The 23,144-nt window shown below is 42.5% G+C and overlaps 1 protein-coding gene across 2 annotated transcripts in view; it reads left to right on the top strand.

The window, feature by feature from the left end:
* Nucleotides 1-23,144, top strand: part of QRICH1 (glutamine rich 1) — a 55,734-nt gene that overhangs the window by 15,863 nt on the left and 16,727 nt on the right. For both annotated transcript variants that reach the window (XM_045990649.1, XM_045990650.1), the window contains one exon: nt 21,310-22,347. In XM_045990649.1, coding sequence (XP_045846605.1) covers nt 21,310-22,347 — 1,038 coding nt within the window. The remainder of the gene's footprint in view (nt 1-21,309; nt 22,348-23,144) is intronic.

Below are 23,144 nucleotides of genomic sequence, written 5' to 3'. Positions count from 1 at the left end.
TAGTAAAAAAATGAACAAAGGATATAGTAGTTTGTGAAAGAAGAAATACATGTGATCATATGCATATCAGAAGATGTTTCATATTACTGGTAATTATGGAGGTATAATTTTTTTTTTTTAAGATTTTATTCATTTATTTGACAGAGAGAGAGATCACAAGTAGGCAGAGAGGCAGGCAGAGAGAGAGGAGGAAGCAGGCTCCTTGCGGAGCAGAGAACCCGATGTGGGGCTCGATTCCAGGACCCTGAGATCATGACCTGAGCCGAAGGCAGCGGCTTAATCCACTGAGCTACCCAGGCGCCCCTTTTTTTTAAAGATCTATTCATTTATTTGACATACAGAGATCACAGGTAGGCAGAGAAGCAGGCAGAGAGAGAGGAGGAAGCAGGCTCCCCGCTGAGCAGAGAACCCGATGCGGGGCTCGATCCCAGGACCCTGGGAACATGACCCGAGCTGAAGGCAGAGGCTTTAACCCACTGAGCCACCCAGGCGCCCCTGGAGGTATAAATCTTGAAAGTGAAATATATTTCATTTATTAGATAGGAAAATATTTATGAAGATTTTATCCAGGACAGCAAGCGTATGGAGAGGATAAATTAGTGTAACTTTGGGGCGCATAGGTGGTTCAGTCAGTTAAGCGTCCGCCTTAGGCTTAGATCATGATCCTAGGGTCCTGGAATTGAGCCCTGCATCTGGCTCCGTGCTCAGGGGAGAGGCTGCTTCTCCCTCTGCCGCTGCTGCTTGTGCTCTCTCCATTGCTCACTCTTTCTCTCAAATGAATAAATCTTTTTGTATTTTATTTTTTTTAAGATTTTATTTATTTATTTGACAGAGAGAGAGGGAAGCAGGCTCACTGCCGAGCAGAGAGCCCGATGCGGGACTCGATCCCAGGACCCTGAGATCATGACCTGAGCTGAAGGCAGAGGCTTAACCCACTGAGCCACCCAGGCACCCCAATAAATCTTTTTTTAAACAATGCAAAAAAAAAAAAAATTAGTGTAACTTCTTGGAAGTGGTTTTGGCAATACTTGTCAAATGCTTAAGTGTGCATACCTTTAACCTTGCATTTGTGTTCACAGGTATATATGTTTATGGAGATACTGCTGCGCTCATTATAGTAGTAACACTAGAAACAAGTTGCTCAGTAAGGGAAATGGCAAATAATGGCACTGGTACAGTTGTAGTGTATTGTTCTATGTAGCCAGAAGAACGAGGTAGATCTACATGTTTTGACAGCGTAGGATGTTTAGCAGATTGCTGAGGGTCAAAACCAGTTTAGTATCACTGTTTTAACATGCAGAATGTAGTAGTTCTTGAACAATAGTAGTAAAGTTCAAAACAGTAATTGGGCTTGGGAGTGGGGTGCCAAGGAGAAGAGCTCAATTTTTATTTGTTTATTTTTAACTGGGCTCCATGCTGGACTTGAATTTTTTTTAATTTATCGTTTTTAAAAATTTTTATTAACATATAATGTAGTATTAGCCCCAGGGGTACAGGTCTGTGAATCGCCAGGTTTACACACTTCACAGCACTTACCATAGCACATACCCTCCTCCCCAATGTCCATAACCCAACCACAAATGTTGGGTTATGTGCATAACCCAACCACCCTCTCACTACCTCCCCAGCCCCAGTAATCCTCAGTTTGTTTTGTGAGATTAAGAGTCTCTTATGGTTTGTCTCCCTCCCAATCCCATCTTATTTCATTTTTTCCTTCCCTACCCAGGAAACCCCCCACCTTGCCTCTCAAATTCTACATATCAGGGAGATCATATGATAATTGTCTTTTCTCTGATTGACTTACTTTGCTTAGCATGATACTTTAGTTCCATCCACGTCATTGCAAATGGCAAGATTTCATTTCTTTTGATGGCTGCATAGTATTCCGTTGTATATATGGACCACATCTTCTTTATCCATTTATCTGTTGATGGACATCTAGGTTCTTTCCGTAGTTTGGCTTTTGTGGTTATTGCTGCTATAAATAAACATTCAGGTACACATGCCCCCTCGGATCACTACATTTGTGTCTTTGGGATAAATACCCAGTAGTGCGATTGCTGGGTCGTAGGGTAGCTCTACTTTCAGCTTTTTGAGGAACCTCTATGCTGCTTTCCAGAGTGGTCACACCAGCTTGCATTCCCACCAGCAATGTAGGAGGGTTCCTACTTTCTCCGCATCCTCACCATCATCTGTCGTTTCCTGACTTGTTAATTTTAACCATTCTGACTGGTGTGAGGTGGTATCTCATTGTGGTTTTGATTTGTTTTTCTCTGATGCCGAGTGATGTAGAGCACTTTTTCATGTGTCTGTTGGCCATCTGGACGTCTTTGCAGAAATGTCTGTTCATGTCCTCTGCCCATTTCTTGATTGGATTATTTGTTCTTTGGGTGTTGAGTTTGATAAGTTCTTCATAGATTTTGGATACTAGCCCTTTATCTGATATGTCGTTTGCAAATACCTTCTCCCATTCTGTTGGTTGTCTTTTGGTTTAGTTGCCTGTTTCCTTTGTTGTGCAAAAGCTTTTGATCTTGATGAAGTCCCAGTAGTTCATTTTTGCCCTTGCTTCCCTTGCCTTTGGTGATGTTTCTAGGAAGAAGTTGCTGCAGCTGAGGTGGAAGAGGTTGCTGCCTGTGTTCTCCTCAAGGATTTTGATGGATTCCTTTCTCACATTGAGGTCCTTCATCCATTTGGGGTCTATTTTTATGTGTGGTGTAAGGGAATGGTCTGGTTTCATTCTTCTGCATGTGGCTGTGCCATTTTTCCAACACCATTTGTTGAAGAGACTGTCTTTTTTCCATTGGGCATTCTTTCCTGCTTTGTCGAAGATTAGTTGACCATAGAGTTGAGGGTCTGTTTCTGGGCTCTCTATTCTGTTCCATTGATCTAGTTGTCTGTTTTTGTGCCATTACCATACTGTCTTGATGATGACAGCTTTGTAATAGAGCTTGAAGTCTAGAATTGTGATGCTACCAACTTTGGCTTGCTTTTTCAACATTCCTCTAGCTATTCGAGGTCTTTTCTGGTTCCATACAAATTTTAGGATTATTTGTTCCATTTCTTTGAAAAAAATTGATGGTATTTTGATAGCGATTGCATTAAATGTGTAGATTGCTTTAAGTAGCATAAACATTTTCACAATATTTGTTCTTCCAATCCTTGAGCATGGAACGTTTTTCCATTTCTTTGTGTCTCTCTCAATTTCTTCATGTGTACTTTATAGTTTTCTGAGTACCGATTCTTTTCCTCTTTGGTTAGGTTTATTGCTAGGTATCTAATGGTTTTGGGTGCAATTGTAAATGGGATCGACTCCTTAATTTCTCTTTCTTCCATCTTGTTATTGGTGTATAGAAATGCAACTGATTTCTGTGCATTGATTTTATATCCTGACACTTTGTGCTCGCTTCGGCAGCACATATATTATATCCTGACACTTTACTGAACTCCTGTACAAGTTCTAGCAGATTTGGAGTTGAGTCTTCTGGGTTTTCCACATAAAGTATCATATCATCTGCAGAGAGTGATAATTTGATTTCTTTGCTGATTTTCTTAATTAATTTCTGATCCTTTAATTTCTTTTTGTTGTCTGATGGCTGAGGGTAGGACTTCTGGTAGTACCATGTTGAATAGCAGTGGTGATAACGGACATCCCTGCCATGTTCCTGACCTTAGCAGAAAAGCTCTGTTTTTCTCCATTGAGAATGATATTTGCTGTGGATTTTTCATAGATGGTTTTGGTGATATTGAGTGGGCTTGAATTTTTAAGTAAACACCAGGGGCGCCTGAATGACTCAGTCAGGTGAGTATCTGACTCTTGGTTTCGGCTCAGGTTGTTGTCTCAGGTTTGTGGGATCAAGCTCTGCATTGGGCTCCCTGCTTAGTATGTGCTAAGCTCATGTGCTCTTTCTCTAAAAATAAATAAATCTTAAAAAAAAAAAAAAAACTAATTTTGCAATGAAAGAAAAGTGCTGTTTGGGAATATTTTGCTTTGAACTTGTAGGTATAGGGCAGTGTTTTTGTTTTAAGATTTTATTTATTTGAGAAAGAAAGAGGCCACGAGAGAGGGAATCCCAAGTGAGGAGTGGGAGAGGAAGAAGCACGCTTCCCACTGAGCAGGGAGCCTGATACAGAGCTTGAATCCAGAACCCTGGGATCTTCATCTCAGGTAAAGGCAGATGCTTAACGATTGAGCCATCCAGATGTCCTGGGACAATGATTCTTAATCTTTTCTTCCCTGTCCCAGACATCTTATGTCTCTATGGATAAAGCCCTTTGCTTTAGATGCTAGACTGAAAGCTCCCTGATTTGTGGAGTATAACATTATACCTGGAAGGAGAGAGATGGTTAAAGAAAAATCTTACTATATAATGATGAATGCAGAGGAGTGAAACAAAAGCAGGTGGGGGGATCAGGATAAGCCCCAGTGTACTCTTAACATTGAGTTGAGACCAAAAGGTGTTGGCAGATGAACCATGGTGGTTATCTGAGGAAAGAGCATTCCACATCAGAAAGCCCTACAGTGAGGGCCTGCTTATTTTTAAAAAATGACAGAAAGACTGGGGCACCTAGGTAGCTCAGTTAGTTAAATGCCTGACTCTTGATATTAGCTCAGGTCTTGAACTCAGGGTCATGCCCCATGTTGGGCTCCACACTGGGTGTGGAGTGTACTTTACAAAAAGGGCAGAAAGGTGGGTCTAACTAGAGTGCATTGAATGACTGGATGAGGCTATAGGGCTGACATATGTGCGTACTGTCATGTACGTCTAAACAGACCTGCCTTCTCAATTCATATGGTTAAAAGACTGTTTGCCCCATGGTACAGTTGACTCTTGAACAATGTGGGGTTAGGAGTGTTGACTCCCTGCATAGTTGCAAATCTTCATGTAGTTTTTTAAAAAGATTTTTATTTATTTATTTGTCAGAGAGAGTGCACAAGCAGGGTTTGCTGAAGGCAAAGGGAGAAGCAGGGAGCCTGATGCAGGACTCGATTCCAGGACCCTGGGATCATGACCTGAGCCAACGGCAGCCACTTAACCAACTAAGCCACCATCATCCCTCTTCGTGTAATTTTTGACTCCCCAAAAACTTAATAGCCTACTGTTGACTGGAAGTCTTACTGACAACATTAGCAGTCAATTAACAAATATTTTGTGTGTTACATGTATTATATACTGTATTCTCATATTCTAGATGAAAGAAAATGTTAAATCATAAGGAAAAAAATACATTTTTCTTTTTTAAAGATTTTATTTGAGAGGGTATGCGTGCACATGTGAGGGTGGGGGAGCAGAGGCAGAGAATCTCAAGCAGAGTCCACAGAGCCTGATGTAGGGCAGGGCTCAGTGTCATCACCCATGAGATCATGACCCGAGTTGGACATTTAACCAACTGAGCTACCTAGGTGCCCCAAGAAAATACATATTCAATACTCTGCTGCATCTATCAGAAAAAACCTGCATATAAGTGGACCCATGCAGTTCAAACCCAAGTTGTTAAAGGGTCAGCTGTATTGTGTCTCAACCTAGCCCCCCCTTTTTTTCTTAAGATTTTATTTATTTGGGGGCGCCTGGGTGGCTCAGTGGGTTAAAGCCTCTGCCTTCGGGTCAGGTCATGATCCTAGGGTCCTGGGATTGAGCCCCACATCTGGCTCTCTGCTTCTCGGAGAGCCTGCTTCCTCTTCTCTCTGTCTGCCTCCCTGCCTACCTGTGATCTGTCTCTCTAAGAGAATAAGAAGAGAGAGCATGGGAGGGGGGGTTATGGGTAGAGGGAGAAGCAGACTCCCTGCTGTGCAGGAAGCCTGATGCCAGACTCGATCCCGGGACTCCAGGACCATGACCTGAGCGGAAGGCAGTTGCTTAACCAGCTGAGTCACCCAAGCACACCTCAATCTAACCCTTTTAATAAGAATTAAAAATTATGTCTATTATTTAAAATTTCAGAACAATTCACTGTCTTGAGAACCTAGGCTGTTTTCTAGATTGCTTTTTTAAAAAAATTATGGCAAAATTAGATTGCTTTTTAAAAACCATGTGTTAACCACCTTAGAGAGTTTTCTCTGTCAGACTTCCTCATCTGTCCAGCCAAGAAGTAGCACAGACATTGTTGGTTTTGACACAGTAATTACATCCTTAGAACAGTTTTAGTGAATTGGTGGGAGACAAAGGTACATGTTAAAGGTTAATCACAGAAGTAGCCATCTGAATAAGCCTCACTGTGTTCCTTTACTCTCTACTACTAACATAGTCACACTTCAGGCCACCAAATGTGTGGGTTTGTTTTTTTTTTTCCCACGTTGACCAGTTCTCTGACATCAGCTAGCTGTCCTACAATTCAGTTGACACTGTCTGCTTGGAGTTAGTGTCAGGTCCCACAGGTTAAGGGATCCATCCCACAAGACTGCCCTCCAGCTCATATACCAATCAAGTCCTAGGATATCATCTGTACTTCTGATTGACTAGCTGTCAGTTGGGGTTCTTACTACCCCTCCTCAGGTTTCATAATTTGTTGGAACAACTCACAGAATTCAGGGAAACACATTTGCTGGTATATCATGTAATAAATGATATGATAGAAGATACGAATGAATAGCCAGATAAAGATATACAGGAGCCTCTGTCCGTATGGAATTGGGTGTACCACATTCCTGGCATGTTCACCAACAAATCAGTTCCCTGAACCCCATACTTCTGGGATTTTTATGGAGGCTACATCCCATAGGTATAATCCATTAGTAACTCAATTTCTAACTCTTCTTTCTTCTCCAGAGAATGGAGTGTGGGGCTGAAAGTATCAAGCTTCTAATCATGGCTTGGTCTTTCTGGTGACCAGCCTCCGTCGAGGAGCCCACCAAGAGTTGTCTCAATAGAACACAAGATGGATCTAGCATTTTTATTATCACTTACAAAATTATAAAGGTTTTAGGAGCTCTGGCCAGGAACCAGAATAAAATACATAATTTTTTATTATACCACAGTATCATTCATCTAGGTAAGATAAGGAGGCAACTTCTAAGATAAGGAGGCAATTTCTAAGTTCTTAATAACAAAAAAGTTATATAACTTCTTATATAACAAAAGCTGTCATATAAATGCCTTGATAATGTGTATAGTACTAGGAAAGGTCCAAGTTTTCTGTTCCTGGTCAGATAGCCTGAGCTGAATAAAGGGGATTCATTTGGAACTTCTCTTTCAAGAACCCTCTTGAGTTGGGTGTTTCGTAAAGCATCCACATGGAGTTTGATGCATGTGCTAGAAAGAAGGCCTTCTTTTTTTTTTTTTTTTTTTTTTAAGATTTTATTTATTTATTTGACAGAGAGAAAGGTATCACAAGTAGGCAGAGAGGGAGGCAGGGAGAGAGGAGGAAGCAGGCTCCCTGCCGAGCAGAGGGCCCAACACAGGGCTGGATCCCAGGACCCTGAGATCATGACCCAAGCCAAAGGCAGAGGCTTAACCCACTGAGTCTCCTAGGCACCCTGAAAGAAGGCCTTCTGATGGTGAATCCCAGGGTTTAGGTTTCATTTCGCATCCGTGAAATTGCTTGTTCCTCTGCCCTTCTACAGGGCAGGAACTGAGGCTTCACACAGGGCTGGTTGGTCAGTCCGGCTGCACTAAGTGAAGGGTACTTTGGGGAAGAGGACCTCACATCACTTGCTCCTTTTGCAACTCTTCATTTGTCATTTCAGCTCTTGTCCCTCTTCCTCTTTTTCTTCTTGTTTTCTTTGTTGTTGTACGTCCCCTCCGTGCTGGATGGTTCGTAACCCCTCATCATAGTGTGGAATTACTGAGAATGAGAAAGAGTTAATCAAAAGCCAGACTTGGCTCCGAGACTAACAGGAATCTGGTTTGTCTCTGCAACTTTAGATACGTCATCTTAAGCAAGTGATTTAACCACAGAGTCTATTTCCTTACCTACATCATGAAAATAAAAGAATTTATGTTGTAGTTACTTTGAGGGTTATATAAAATATTAAGTCCTAAATACATTCCCTGGCACATTGTAATCCTTTAATAAATAAATAATAGCTGCTGTTGTTTTCTTCTTCCTCTTTTCATTAGTGCCATTCCTACCTTGGGCCTCAGTTGCTTTTCAAATATTTAAAAGGTACCCAAACATTTATTCCCACACTGTTGATAGTGCCATTTTTATCCTTTTTTTTTTCTTTTCCTTTTTTCTTTTTTTTTAAGTAGGTAGGCTCCACGCCCAGCATGGAGCCCAGCATGGGGCTTGAACTCAAGACTGTGAAATCAAGACCTGAACTAAGATCAAGAATCAGATGCTTGGGCGCCTGGGTGGCTCAGTGGTTTAAGCCACTGCCTTCGGCTCAGGTCATGATCTCAGGGTCCTGGGATCGAGTCCCACATCGGGCTCTCTGCTTGGCAGGGAGCCTGCTTCCCTCCCGCTCTCTCTGCCTGCCTCTCTGCCTACTTATGATCTCTCTCTGTCAAATAAATAAATAAAATTTAAAAAAAAAAAAAAAAAAGAATCAGATGCTTAACCAACTGAGCTACTCAGGCGCCCCATTCTTTTTTTTCTTTCAATACATAAACTTAACAGATGCAATTCAGATCTCTAGTAACTCCCCTGAACATCTTCCTCTCCCAGAGTAAATGCTATTTTAAGGTTTTCAGCTTGGTATGATATTTTCTGTATCCATCTGGGTATTGGTTTTTAGTTACAAGTATTAGACATTCCCCCTCATCCCCCTTTTTTATTCAGAAAAAAATGACTAAAGGATAGTAGTTAGCTCAAGGAATTTGTGGGAGGGCCGGAGAATGGGTCTTGGAGACTGCAGCCAGGCACAGGACTCAGGTCACATTGCTGGCCTGCTCTGGCAGAGACTTTCTGCCACACCCCTGGGCACAGGTCCTTGCTCTACCACAGTCTGATTGGGATCTATGCCATCCTGCTCCATTTCTGCCACATTCCTTCACTCTCACCAGAAAATGGAGGTTGTGGTTCTTGCTGCCTCATGTTGCTCCCTTCTGAGTCCAAATTTCATGCAGTGTGTCTAATTTGGGAAGCTTTGGTCACATGCCTGCACTAGCTGCAGGAGAGGTTTGGAGAATGAGTCTGGCTTCTGCCTTAGGCTGCGCTCATTTTATGACGTATTTTGCAAACATGGGTGTGCAGCCAAAAACGGGACTGCAGTCAGCTACTCCCTCACTGGCACACTGTGGGCTGATTGTGATCCTGATCATCACTTGGGATTGGTGAACCATGTATCGCTCCTTTTCCTGGCCCTTCATGTCCAGCCTTTTACTCAAATTTAAATCTCTTCCCTCACCGTATTTCTAAGTTCATTCCTGTAGGAGTTTGGTGAATGTTTAATACTTGGGTAGAGACTTTACCATTTTCAGAAAAGTGTTAGTTGAATAGAAATTCTACCAGGGTCCCTAAATTTCTGCTAGACTAGTTGTTAAAAGGTGCAGGTAGGTTCCTGTGTGTGTGATTCCTTACCTAGTGGGGTATTCTTCTACCACGCTGAGCACTGTACTCAACCGTCCCTCCTCACTGAGACTCAGAACATGAAATGGAACGGGAGCTACATAGGAGTTTCCTAGTACTGTTTTTTAAAGGGGACAAAAGGTGAAATTGATTTTTTAATCACATTTTATTTAATACTTCAACATGTAATCAGTATAATATTAAAAGCTATTTTCCCCTTTTTTGGTACAAATCCTTGAAATCTGGTTATGTTTTGAACTTGTAGCACGCTGTAGTTTGAACATACAGGTGATGGCAAACTACATGTAGGGGATATTGGACCAGCACAGCTTCAGAGGAATATGAGGGAAGAATTGTTTACTCTCTCCTGTGGAAATAAAGTAATTTTAAAAGTTGTTTATGAGGCAGAATTTGGAAATTGACCCTACACATTCAGTTTATTTTCTTATTTATTTATTATTTAAAGATTTGTTTATTCATTCTAAGGTTTGGGGGGGGGCGCTGAGGGAGTGAGAGTCTTGAGCCGGTCACATTGCTGGCCTGCTCTGGCAGAGACTTTCTGCCATACCCCTGGGTGGCTCATCCTGGCTCCATGCTCAGTGGGGAGTCTGCTTGAGAGTCTCTGCCCCTCCCCCAAATCGTGCTCATACGTGCACTCTCCTGAAGGCCCGCACTCTGTCAAATAAATTTTTTTTTTTAAGATTTTATTCATTTATTTGACAGAGATCACAAGTAGGCAGAGAGGCAGGCAGAGAGAAAGGGGGGAAGTAGGCTCCCTACTGAGCAAAGAACCCGACATGGAGCTTGATCCCAGGGTCCTGATATCATGACTTGAGCGGAAGTCAGAGGCTTAACCCACTGAGACACCCAGGCGCCCCTCTGTCAAATAAATCTTTAAAAAGGAGAGAATGGCCGCTTCCCTCACCCCATGCCCTGAAATCTGATTTAGTGTAGGTAGGACTAGGGTCACTTCTGAATGTGTGCATTTTCCCCCAATTTTATCGAGATATAATTGACATATAGCATGTATAAGTTTAAGGTATACACCTAATGATTTGACTTACATACCATGAAATGATTACCACAATAAAAGTTTAGTTAACTTCTGTCACCTCATATAGATAAAAAAGATAAGGAAAAAGGAATTTTTTCCCTTCGTGATGCAAGCTCTTAGGATTTACTCTCCTAACAACTTTTCTCTATACCATGCAGCCGTATTAGCTACAGTCATCCTTTTGTACATTATCTCCCTAGCACTTCTGATCTTACAGCTCTGAGTTAATACCTTTTGACCACATTCATCCAGTTTTTCCTCCTCCCTATGCCCGCTTTTAATAATCATAAATTGATCTCTTTATCTATGAGTTTCTTTTTTTTAGATTTTAGATTCCATATATGTGAAATCATGTAGTATTTGTTTTTCTCTGACTTACTAGTATAAAGCCCTCAATGTCCATCTGTGTTTCACAAATGTCAGAATTTCTTCATCCGTTGGCAGACACTCAACCATTTTCCTGTCTTGTTTGTTATAAATAATACTGTGAACATGGGTATAGATATTTCGTTGACATAATGTTTTCATTTCCAGAGAATTTTTTTTTTTTTTTAAGATTTTATTTATTGGGGCACCTGGGTGGCTCATCAATTCACTAAGTGTCTGCCTTCGGCTCAGGTCATGATCCTGGGGTCCTGGGATTGAGTCCTGCAAAAGGCTCCCTGCTCAGCAGAGAATCTCCTTCCTGCTTTCCCTCTGCTGCTCTCTCTCTCTATCAAGTAAATAAATAAAATCTTAAAAAAAAAAAAAAGATTTTATTTATTTGAAAGAGTGCATGAGAGAGAAAGCAGGGGGAGGGGCAGAGGGAGAAGCATACTCCCTGCTGAGCTTGGAGTCCAGTGATGGGCTTGATCTCAGGGCTCTGAGATCATGACCTGAGCAGAAGGCAGATGCTTAACCAACTGAGCCACCCAGGTGCCTCAAAAATTTTCATTTCTAATAAATTTCCAGGTTGATGCTGAATATGCTGCTCCATGGATCACATTCAGACATACCTTCTGAAACACTTAATTGGTAATATACTCAGTGAAGTAAGGAATCTGAGAAAAAAAAGTCAAGAGAATAAAGAAAACAAAACCAGCTCAGAATTGAGATCTAATTGCAGTGTCATCACTGTACAGAAGAGCCAGAAAGCAGTCTTCCCAGGGTGAAATATAAAGTCAGAATGCTCAAGAAGAAAGTAGTAGTTGCCGTACATATTACATGGTCAAGAGCCCAGAAATACAGAAATAGAGTTATACTTCTCTTCTGAATAACAGGGGGAAAAAAGCAATTAAAAAGCCTGGAAAAGGTGAGGGGAGCTAAATGAAAAGGTTAATGATTTAATTGTGTGAAGAAAACTAAAACACTGTGATTTATGAGGGATTGATAGAAGGTAGAAAATAGTGGTTTTTGAAGCAAAAAAAAAAAAAAAATCATTCGCCTCAAAATGTCCCGCTCTCTCATTTGATATATAACTTTTCTAGGATATGCAAGCTTAGAGATGATCTTTTTCCTTTTTGTACCTGTTGAGAGTCATCTTAAATCTAGGCTTAAGTTTCAAAATGCTTTTTAATAATCTGTGTATATTTTTTGCTTAGTTATCAGTCTGTCAGTTTGTTTTTTCTTTTGAGATACTTGACCTGAGTATTATAACCTTGAAAATTACAGCTAAACCTGTTAAAAGCATAGAGTTGATCAATCACAGTACTAACTTCTGAATGTCTACCTTCGATTTTTGTCTTTCCTTTTTTTTTTTTTTTTTTTAAGATTTTTATTAATTTAGGGGCTCCTGGGTGGCTCAGTGGGTTAAGCCTCTGCCTTTGGCTCAGGTCATGATCTCAGGATCCTGGGATTGAGCCCCCCACATCAAGCTCTCTGCTCAGCCGGGAGCCTGCATCCCCCTCTCTCTCTGCCTGCCTCTCTGCTTACTTATGATCTTTCTCTGTCAAATAAATCTTGAGGGGCACCTGGGTGGCTCAGTGGGTTAAGCCTCTGCCTTCGGCTCAGGTCATGATCTCAGGGTCTGGGATCGAGTCCCGCATCGGGCTCTCTGCTCAGCAGGGAGCCTGCTTCCCCGTCTCTCTCTCTGCCTGTATCTCTGCCTCCTTGTGATCTCTGTCTGTCAAATAAATAAATAAATAAAATCTTTAAAAAAAATTTTTATTTATTTGAGAGAGAGACACAGCGAAAGAGGGAACACAAGCAGGGCAGGTGGGAGGGGAGAAGTAGGCGTTCTGCCGAGCAGGGAGCCTGATGCAGGTCTTGATCCCAGGACACTGAGATGATGACCTGAGCCAAAGGCAGCTGCTTAACGACTGAGCCACCCAGGCGCCCCCTCCCTTTATTTAAGAGAACTCTTTTAGCAACTCTCTTACTACAAAGAAATACTTGAAGTCGTACAGTTCTTTCAGTTCACTTCATTTTTGCTTCTTTTTTGAGTAAAATTTAATTTTTTGTGTTTATTTTGCTGAGTTTCCAAATTCTTACTATGACCATGTAGTTGTGATTAGCCAGATAAAAAGTTAATGTTTTTATATAAATTTTTAAGTTGGGAGGTAATATAAATAACAATCCTTACTGACCTAGGATAGTTATGAATAAAGATTATGAACGTATAATATCTGATTTCTTATTCAGTATGTTGACATTGGTAAAGAAATGTCACAAAGTGCTTTAACTCTTACTCCTCTAATTTTAAATTATAACTACTTTGGATCTAAAATGGCATCAGATTGGGCGCCTGGGTGGCTCAGTTGGTTAAGCAGCTGCCTTCGGCTCAGGTCATGATTCCCGGGGTCTGGAATTGAGGCCCACATCAGGCTCCCTCTGCTCTGTGGGGAGCCCGCTTCTCCCTCTCCCTCTGTCTACTATGCCCCTTGCTTGTGCTCTCTTTGTTAAATAAATCTTTTAAAAAAATAATAATAATAAAATGACATCCAATTATTTGTACTTCTTTATTCTGGAGTGAGGAGTAGTCCTGTCCCCTACTGCCCCTGCAATTCTGATTCCATAGTAATTACATATTAAACAGTTATTGTGATAACTGTTTCCATTTCTGTTGGAAGATTCAATGTTGATAAATGGTTTCTAAGAAAAATCAACTAAAAGAGATACAGGAGGAGCAATAAGTGTCCAACTGTTGGTTTCGGCTCAGGTCGTGATCTCACCGTCAGGAATTAAGTCACTTGTGTGCTCCTCAATCAGGCAGAGTCTGCTTGAGGTTTTCTCTCTCTGCTCCTCCTCCTCCCCCGACCCCCAGGTGCTTGCTCACTCACTCTGTCTCTCTAAAATAGATAAATCTTGGGGCACGTGGGTGGCTTAGTGGGTTAAGTAAAGCCTCTGCCTTCAGCTCATGTCATGATCCCAGGATCCTGCGATGGAGCCCCGCATCGGCTTCTCTGCTCAGCGGGAATCCTGCTTACCCCTCTCTCTCTGCCTGCCTCTCTGCCTACTTGTGATCTGTCAAATAAATAAAATCTTAAAAAAATAATAATAAAATAGGGGCGCCTGGGTGGCTCAGTGGATTAAGCCGCTGCCTTCGGCTCGGGTCATGATCTCAGGGTCCTGGGATCGAGCCCCGCATCAGGCTCTCTGCTCCACAGGGAGCCTGCTTCCTCCTCTCTCTCTCTGCCTGCTTGTGATCTCTCTTCTGTCAAATAAATAAATAAAATCTTTAAAAATAATAATAATAATAAAATAGATAAACCTTTAAGAAAAAAAAAGATAAAGTAAACTTATGAAGCATATGGGCTATGATTTAGTGATAATAACCAGTTTTTTAGTTTATTTATTATAAGATTTATTTGAGAGAGAGTGTGTCAGTAGGGGGAGGGAGAGAGGGAGTAACTTCAGGTAAGCTCCATGCTGAACGCAGGGCTCCGTGTGTGTGCTCAATCTCTCCGCCAAGGAGATCATGACCTGAGCCTAAACCAAGAGTTGGAGACTTAACTGACCGAGCCACCCAGACACCCCAATAGCCAGATGTTTTAAATTTTGTTTTTAAGCAAATAATAACAATTATAAAAATGTACTATATATTTAACTCTATAGCAGTGGTTCTTTTTTTCCCTTAAGATTTATTTAAATATTTATTTATTTATTTATTTATTTGAAAGACGTGAGCGGGGGGAGGGACAGAAGGAAACACAGAAAATCTCAAGCAGACTTCCCAATGAGTGCAGGGCCTGACCAGGGCTCAATCTTACTACCCTGAGATAATGATCTGAGCCGAAATCAAGAGTCCCACGCTCAACCGAGCCACACAGGTGCCCTTATAGTAGTGGTTCTTAAAGGGTGGTCCAGGACCAGTCCTCTCCAGTACCCTTGCAGGGTTCCTTAAGGTCAAAGCTGTTTTTATTATAATACTGAGATGTTATTTGCCTTTTTCACTGCCAATTTCTCATGAATGTACCAGTGGTGATTTTTAGAGGTTGTGTATGATATGTGCACAACAGATTGAATGCAGAAGCAGATATGAGAATCCAGCTGTTTTCAATTAAGTTAGCTCTTAAAGAGTTTTGCAAAAATGTAAAAAAGGCGACTCTTATAAATTTTTTGTTTTGGCAAATGCAGGCATACCTCCACGGTATTGCAGATTCAGTTCTAGACTATGGCAGTAGAGTGAATATTGCAATAAAGCGAGTCAAATGAATTTTTTGGTTTTCCTGTGTGTATAGAAGTTATTCACACTATGCTGTGGGCTGGTAAGTGTGCAATAGAATTATGTCTTAAAAAAAGAATGCACATGCCAGTGGCGCCTGGGTGGCTCAGTGGGCTAAGCCTCTGCCTTCGGCTCAGGTCATGGTCTCAGGGTCCTGGGATCAGCCCCGCATGGGGCTCTCTGCTCAGCAGGGAGCCTGCTTCCCCCTTTCTGTCTGCCTGTCTCTCTGCCTACTTGTGATCTTTCTCTCTCTGTCAAATAAATAAATAAAATCTTTAAAAAAAAAAAAAAAAGAAAAGAATGTACATGCCTTAATTTAAAAATACTTTATTGCTGGGGCGCCTGGGTGGCTCAGTGGGTTAAAGCCTCTGCCTTCGGCTCAGGTCATGATCCTAGGCTCCTGGGATCAAGCCCCACCTCGGGCTCTCTGCTCAGCGGGGAGCCTGCTTCCCTTCCTCTCTCTCTGCCTGCCTCTCTGCCTACTTGTGATCTCTGTCTGTCAAGTAAATAAATAAAATCTTAAAAAAAAAATAGTTTATTGCTAAAAATGCGCTAACCATCATCTGAGCTTTGAGTGAGTTGTAATCTTTTTGCTGGTGGAGGGGAGGGTCTTTCCTCGATGTTGATGACTGCTGATTGGTGGTTGCTGAAGGTTGAGGTGAATGTGTCAGCTTTTCTCTTTTTTTAGATTTTTATTTATTTAATTGACAGAGAGAGAGATCACAAGTAGGCAGAGAGGCAGGCAGAGAGAGGAAGGGAAGCAGGTTCCCTGCTGAGCTGAGAGCCCTGTGTGGGGCTTGATCCCAGGACCCTGAGATCATGACTGGAGCTGAAGGCAGAGACCTTAAACCACTGAGCCACCCAGGCGCCCCTGAATGTGGCAGCTTTTAAGATTTTATTTGTCGGGGCGCCTGGGTGGCTCAGTGGATTAAGCCGCTGCCTTCAGCTCAGGTCATGATCTCAGGGTCCTGGGATCGAGTCCCACATCGGGCTCCCTGCTCAGCAGAGAGCCTGCTTCCCTTCCTCTCTCTCTGCCTGCCTCTCTTGTGATTTCTCTCTGTCAAATAAATAAATAAAATCTTTAAAAAAAAAAAAAAAGATTTTATTTGTCAGAGAGAGAGAGTACAAGCAGAAGGACTGGCAGGCAGAGAGAGAAGCAGGCTCCCCACTGAGCAAGGAGCCTGATGCAGTACTTGATCCCAGGACCCTGGGATCATTACCTGAGCCGAAAGCAGACACTTAACCAATTGAGCCACCTAGGCACCCTCATTTCAGCAGTCTTTTTTTTTTTTTAAGATTTTATTTATTTATTTATTTGACAGAGATCACAAGTAGGCAGAGAGGCAGGTAGGGGGGGGGGAAGCAGGCTGCCTGCTGAGCAGAGAGCCCGATGTGGGGCTCAGTCCTAGGACCCTGAGATCGTGACCTGAGCTGAAGGCAGAGGCTTTAACCCACTGAGCCACCCAGGTGCCCCCTGTCGTTTCACAAATCTTAACTGCATTGTCACCAGGTGCAGATTCCATCTCAAAAAACCGCTTTCTTTGCTCATCTTTAAGAAGCAATTCTTCATCCATTAAAGTTTTATCATGAGAGTGCACCAATTCAGTCACGTCTTTAGGCTTCGTGTTGTATGTAGTTCTCTTGCTCTTTCCTCCTGCAGTTACTGTCTCCACTGAAGTGTTGAACCCTTTAAAATCATCTGTGAAGATCAGAATCCATTTCTTTTAAACTCCTGATAATATTGATATTTTAACCTCTTCCCGTGAATCATGAATATTCTTTTTTTTAAGATTTTATTTATTTGAGAGGGAGAGAGAACGAGAGGAGAGAGGTCAGCGGGAGAAGCGGACTCCCTGCTGAGCAGGGAGCTGGACGTGGTACTCGATCCCTGGACTCCAGGATCATGACCTGAGCCGAAGGCAGTCGCTTAACCAAGTGAGCCACCCAGGTGCCCAAATCATGAATATTCTTGATGGCATCTAGAATGGTGAATCCTTTCCAGATTTTCAGTTTACTTTGCCCAGATGTTCAGAGGAATCACTCTCTATATCCAAGCATATATACCTTTACAAAATACATTTTTTTAATTATAAGACTTGAAAGTAAAAAAAATACTCTCATCTTTGGGCTGCAGAATGGATGTTGTATTCGCAGACATGAAAACAATAATCTGGTCGTTGGGTAATCGTATGCATTGTCAGCGAGCAGTAGAATCTTTTTTCTGAGCAGTAGCTCTCAACAGTGGACTCAAAATATTCAGTAAGCCATGTTAAACACATGTGCTGTCATCCACCCTTTGTTGCTCTGTTTATAGAGTATAAGCCGAGTAGAATTAGCATAAATTCTAAGGGCCCTGGGATCCTTGGAATAATAAGTCATGAACATGAGCTTCACCATAAAGTCACCAGCTGCATTAGTCCCTAATATTATGTCAGCCTGTTCTTTGAGGCTTTGAAGCCAGGCATTGCTTTCTCTTCTCTAGCTATGAAAGTCCTAGATGGCAACTTCTTCAAATATAAGGCTGTTTTATCTACATTGAAAATCTGCTGTTTGGTGCAGCCACCTTTGTTAATTATCTTAGTCCTTCTAGATAACTTGGCGGTAGCTTCTACATCAGCGCTTGCTGCTTTACCTTACCCCTTTATGTTACGGAGACTGCTTCTCAAACCACATGAGCCAACGTCTGCTAGTGTCAGACTTTTCTTCTGCAGGTTCCTCACCTCTCTTCAGCCTTTGTAGAATTGAAGAGAGTTGGGGTCTTGCTCTGAATTAGGCTTTGGCTTAAGGGAATGTTGTGGCTTGCTTGATCTTCTATCCAAACCACTTAAACTTTCTCCTTAGCAGCAATAAAGCTGTTTAGTGTTATCATTCATGTGTTCACTGAAGTAACACTTTGAATTTCCTTCAAGAAGTTTTCCTTTGTGGGGCACCTGGGTGGCTCAGTCGTTAAGTGGCTGCCTTGTGCTCGGCTCATGATCCCAGGATCCTGGGATCAAGTCCAGCATTGGGCTTCTTGCTCAGTGGGAAGCCTGCTTCTCCCTCTCCCACTCACCCTGCTTGTGTTCCCTCTCTCTGTGTCTCTGTCAAATAAATAAATAAAATCCTAAAAAAAAAAAAAAGTTTTCCTTTGCATTCACAGCTTGACTATTTGGCATAAGAGGCCTAGCTTTTGGGCTACCTTGGCTTTTAGTATGCCTTCCTCACTAAGTTGAATCAGTTCTAGCTTTTGAAAATGCCTCTTCCTTTCACTTAGAAATGGTTGTTATTAATTGGCCTAATTTCAATATTATTTTTGTCTCAGAGAATAGAGAGGCCTAAGGAGGGGCAGTTGGCCAGTTGGTAGAGCTGTTAGAGCACGCACATTTATCGATTTAAGTTTGCCATCTTACATAGGTGAGATTTGTTAGGCCCAAAACAGTTACAACAAGTAACTTAGTAACATCACAGTTCTTGTTGCCCAATCACTATTAAAAAATATAATGATAAAAAGTTTGAAATGTGAGAATTCCCTAAATGTGACACAGAGACATGAGGTGAACAAATGCTGTTGGAAAAAACAGTGCCAATAGGCTTGATTAGTGCTGGGTTGCCACATCTTCATCTAAAGAACAAAAACAAAAAACATTGTGTGGTGAGCACAATAAAGTGAAGCACAGTAAAACTAGACAGGCCATTCAGTTATTTATGTTAATGTGACTGGTTTGTGAGATACCCAGGTTTTAATTTCTAATGTGGTAAATATCAGTAACTATACCCATATTAAAAAGAAAAAAAAAAGGCTATTGGGAATCCTCAATAATTTTTTGAGACCAAAAAGCTTGAAAACTACTGTTCTGTAGTAACTGGTTTCATAAGTTTCCTATATGGCCTTATGTAAAGCACTGGTTCTAAACTTGAGCATGCATTAGTCACCTGGAAGACTTGGTAAGATAGATTGTTGGCCAGTTCCCCAGAGTTTCTGATTCAGTAGTTCTGAGATGGGACCTGAGAATTAGTATTTCTTTTTTTTTAAAGATTTTATTTATTTATTTGACAGAGAGAGAGATCACAAATAGGCAGAGAGGCAGGCAGAGAGAGAGGAGGAAGCAGGCTCCCCGCGGAGCAGAGAGCCTGATGCGGGGCTCGATCCCAGGACCCTGAGATCATGACCTAAGCCGAAGGCAGTGGCTTAATCCACTGAGCCACCCAGGCGCCCGAGAATTAGTATTTCTAACAAGTGCCTGGGTGATGATGCTCTTGGCCTGGAAACTGTATTTTGAGATTCACTGGTATAAAGAAATATTGCTTATAATGAAGGAAACCTAGGTATTGAGTACTTACTTAACTTATGCTCATAACAACTTTGTAGGGAGTTAGGTGTTTTCCCCCTTTTTATTTTTTTTATTTTTTTAAGTTTTTTTTTTGTTTTGTTTTGGTTTTTTTTTGACATTGAACACGAGCAGGGGAGCAGCAAGCAGAGGGAGAAGCAGGCTCCCCACTGAGCAGGAAGCCTGACGAGGGGCTCCGGGGGCTCAGTCCCAGTACCCGGGGATCATGAACTGAGCCAAAGGCAGACACTTAACTGACTGGGCCACCCAGGTGTTCCTCCCCCTTTTTATTATACCTGAGGAAACTGAAATTTGGGGACTCCCAGCTAGAAAAGTACAGCAGCAATTCAAGTCTAACTTCAGGCCTGTTCTCTTTACATAAACTCCTTGCTTATCTTTTTAATTGGTGATGGCTTTATTGAGATCTAATTCTCATATAATTCACCCATTTAAAGTGTACAATTCAGTGGGGTTTTTTTGTATTTTTTTTTAACATTTATTTTAGAGAGAGCACAAGTGAGAGGGGCAGAAGGAGACAGAATATCAAGTTGACTCCTTGCTGAGCACAGAGCCAACAAGGGGCTCAGTCTCATGACTCTTGAGATCGTAACCTGAGCTGAAACCAAGAGTTAGATGCTTCACCATCTGCAGCACCCACGTGTCCCCATGTTTTGGGGGTGGGGCGGTTGATTTCTTTTAGAGAGAATGCACACATGAGCAGGGGTTGGGACAGAAGGAGAGAATCCCAAGCAGGCTCCCCTCTGAGGGTGGAGCCTGACAGGGGACTTGATCACATGACCCCAAGATCATGACCCAAGCTGAAATCAAGAGTCGGGGGCATCTGGGTGGCTCAGTTGTTAAGTGTCTGTCTTCAGTTCTGGTCATGATCCCAGCGTCCTGGGTTCGAGCCCTGCATCAGGCTCCCTACTCGGCAGGAAGCCTGCTTCTCCTCTCCCACTCCCTTTGCTCGTGTTCCCTCTCTCACTGTATCTCTGTCAAATCAATAAAATCTTAAAAAAAAAAGGAAAAGATATAATCTCTCATCTGCCTTTTTACCTTCCTAGACTAGTGTTAGATGGGTGTGTCTGGAAGGAAAAAATCTTTTTTTCAATTTACAGACTATACATGGCATCCTTTCATGCTGCTCTGTATGCTGAGGTAACAGCAACAAGAAATGAGCTGCGTTATCATCAGAAATGTGTGGTTCAGGCTATAGTAACCTTCCTTACATTAAATTTCCAGGAATCTTGTGGGGGCTGGTTTTAATGGCTTCTTTTTTAAAACAAAAGTATCTTAGTTAAGCACTCTTTAATGCTGCATTTCAGTAGCAATGTAGAGAGGTCCCTCCTAAAGGGATTTCACAAGTTTTGTCTCTCCTGTGTTTTTCATTAGGCTGTGGTGGGAGTAGTTTTGATCCTGGGTTGAGAATTGCATGCCTATGAAATGTACTTATCTTACTGATCTTTTAGAACATTGGTCCCCACACTTTTTATCACTCAGTCCATAGATAAACTGTTCTTTAAACATACACCCAAATATATTTTTATAAATTACATACTGGTACTACTATACCAACATGCAAAAACAAAGGGGGGGTCACAGTTTAAAATAAGATCTGATGTTTTCTTCATAGATCCCATTTGATGGCCTTGCTTTCTTCAGTAGATAATTGTTGCTCTGAATGCTGTGTGATGCTGGAGAGTTTTGCATTTGGTTTTGGGTATTGTGACCTCCTCAGAAGCTTTGGGTATGGCAGCCCCTCCTCCTCACCTTACCTAGGGAGCCTGCCTGAGATGGCTTCCTTTTGGGGCTGGATTCTTGATGTTGCCTTGTTCACTCACTGCCGAATCTTGTCACTGCAGGTACAGGTGCAGGTACAACAGTCTCCGCAGCAGGTCTCGGCTCAGCAGCTCTCCCCGCAGCTCACGGTTCACCAGCCTGCTGAGCAGCCCATCCAGGTCCAGGTGCAGATCCAAGGCCAAGCACCACAACCGGCAGCCCCTTCCATCCAGACCCCGTCTCTGCAAAGCCCCAGCCCTTCACAGCTGCAGGCGGCCCAGATCCAGGTGCAGCACGTGCAGGCAGCCCAGCAGATCCAGGCTGCAGAGATTCCAGAGGAGCACATCCCACATCAGCAGATCCAGGCTCAGCTAGTGGCTGGCCAGTCTCTTGCCGGGGGTCAGCAGATCCAAATCCAGACCGTGGGTGCCCTTTCCCCACCACCGTCTCAGCAGGGCTCACCCCGGGAAGGGGAACGGCGGGTTGGCACAGCCAGTGTCCTCCAGCCAGTGAAGAAGCGCAAAGTGGACATGCCCATCACTGTGTCCTATGCCATCTCAGGGCAACCGGTGGCTACCGTGCTGGCCATTCCACAGGGCCAACAGCAGAGTTATGTGTCTTTGAGGCCAGACTTACTGACAGTAGACAGTGCCCATCTGTACAGTGCCACTGGGACCATTACTAGCCCTACAGGAGAAACCTGGACCATCCCTGTTTACTCTGCCCAGCCCCGTGGTGATCCTCAGCAGCAGAGCATTACCCACATTGCCATTCCCCAGGAAGCCTACAATGCAGTTCACGTCAGTGGCTCACCCACGGCCCTGGCAGCTGTAAAGCTGGAGGATGACAAGGAGAAGATGGTGGGCACCACGTCTGTAGTGAAAAACTCCCATGAAGAGGTAGTGCAGACCCTTGCAAACTCTCTCTTTCCAGCACAGTTCATGAATGGCAACATCCACATTCCAGTGGCTGTGCAGGCTGTCGCAGGCACCTACCAGAACACAGCTCAGACTGTCCATATATGGGACCCTCAGCAGCAGCCACAACAGCAAACTCCCCAGGAACAGACGCCGCCACCGCCGCCACAGCAACAGCAGCAGCAACTCCAGGTTACTTGTTCAGTAAGTGATGACTTACCTGTAGGCCAGACTGCTCCCCCAGGGCCAAGTGCAACACAGAAGTTCCTGGCAACCTCTGGCTTGTTTACTGCAATGATGTTGGTCTTTCAGTAGTATTTTTAATATTTTAGTTGAGTTTGGGGAGGGGGAATAGAAGCAGCAGGTGAAAGCTATAGAACAGGCAGGCGTTCTGTCCTGGTACTTGGAGGTAGATGAAATGATCAGCAGCTGCTTTGGGGGTAGATGCCATGGATGCTTCTTTGTCATCCCTTTTTAAGAAGAATAAAGTTCTAGGGAAGGACTAATGGGACATGCTGAGTATTATCTGAGTTTAATAAGCTATTCTCTACACCACACATGACTGAATCTAGTGGAACCCTTGTAGTTTAGTACACAGGCTATAAACTCATCATAGCAGAGAGGCTGTGAAATTATTCCTTTTGAGTTATCTATGGACACACTAGGTGAATTAGCAGATGTAAAATACTTGCTGGTGGGCCTGTTAAAAGTAATCACTTTTGGGAGTGTCAGATAAGCCACCACAGTGGTTTTTTTAATGTTCCTTAAATAATCAAGCCTTGGTTAATTTTCTGTTATGGAAGCTATGTTGAAAAAAAATGTTTAACTTTTTATTTTGAAATAATCTTAGACTTATAGAAAATAGAACTCTTTTGAAATTCCAAATTTAAAATTAGCTTTTTTCTAATTGTTAAGCCTTTTTTTTTTCTTTCTTTTTTTTTTAAGAGGGAGAGTGTTGGTGTGAGCAGGGGGTGAGGGAGAGGCAGTCTTAAGCAGACTTA

Source organism: Meles meles, chromosome 20, assembly GCF_922984935.1.
Source record: "Meles meles chromosome 20, mMelMel3.1 paternal haplotype, whole genome shotgun sequence".
Taxonomy (NCBI): Eukaryota; Metazoa; Chordata; class Mammalia; order Carnivora; family Mustelidae; genus Meles; species Meles meles.
This window is presented reverse-complemented; position numbering and strand designations above follow the sequence as displayed.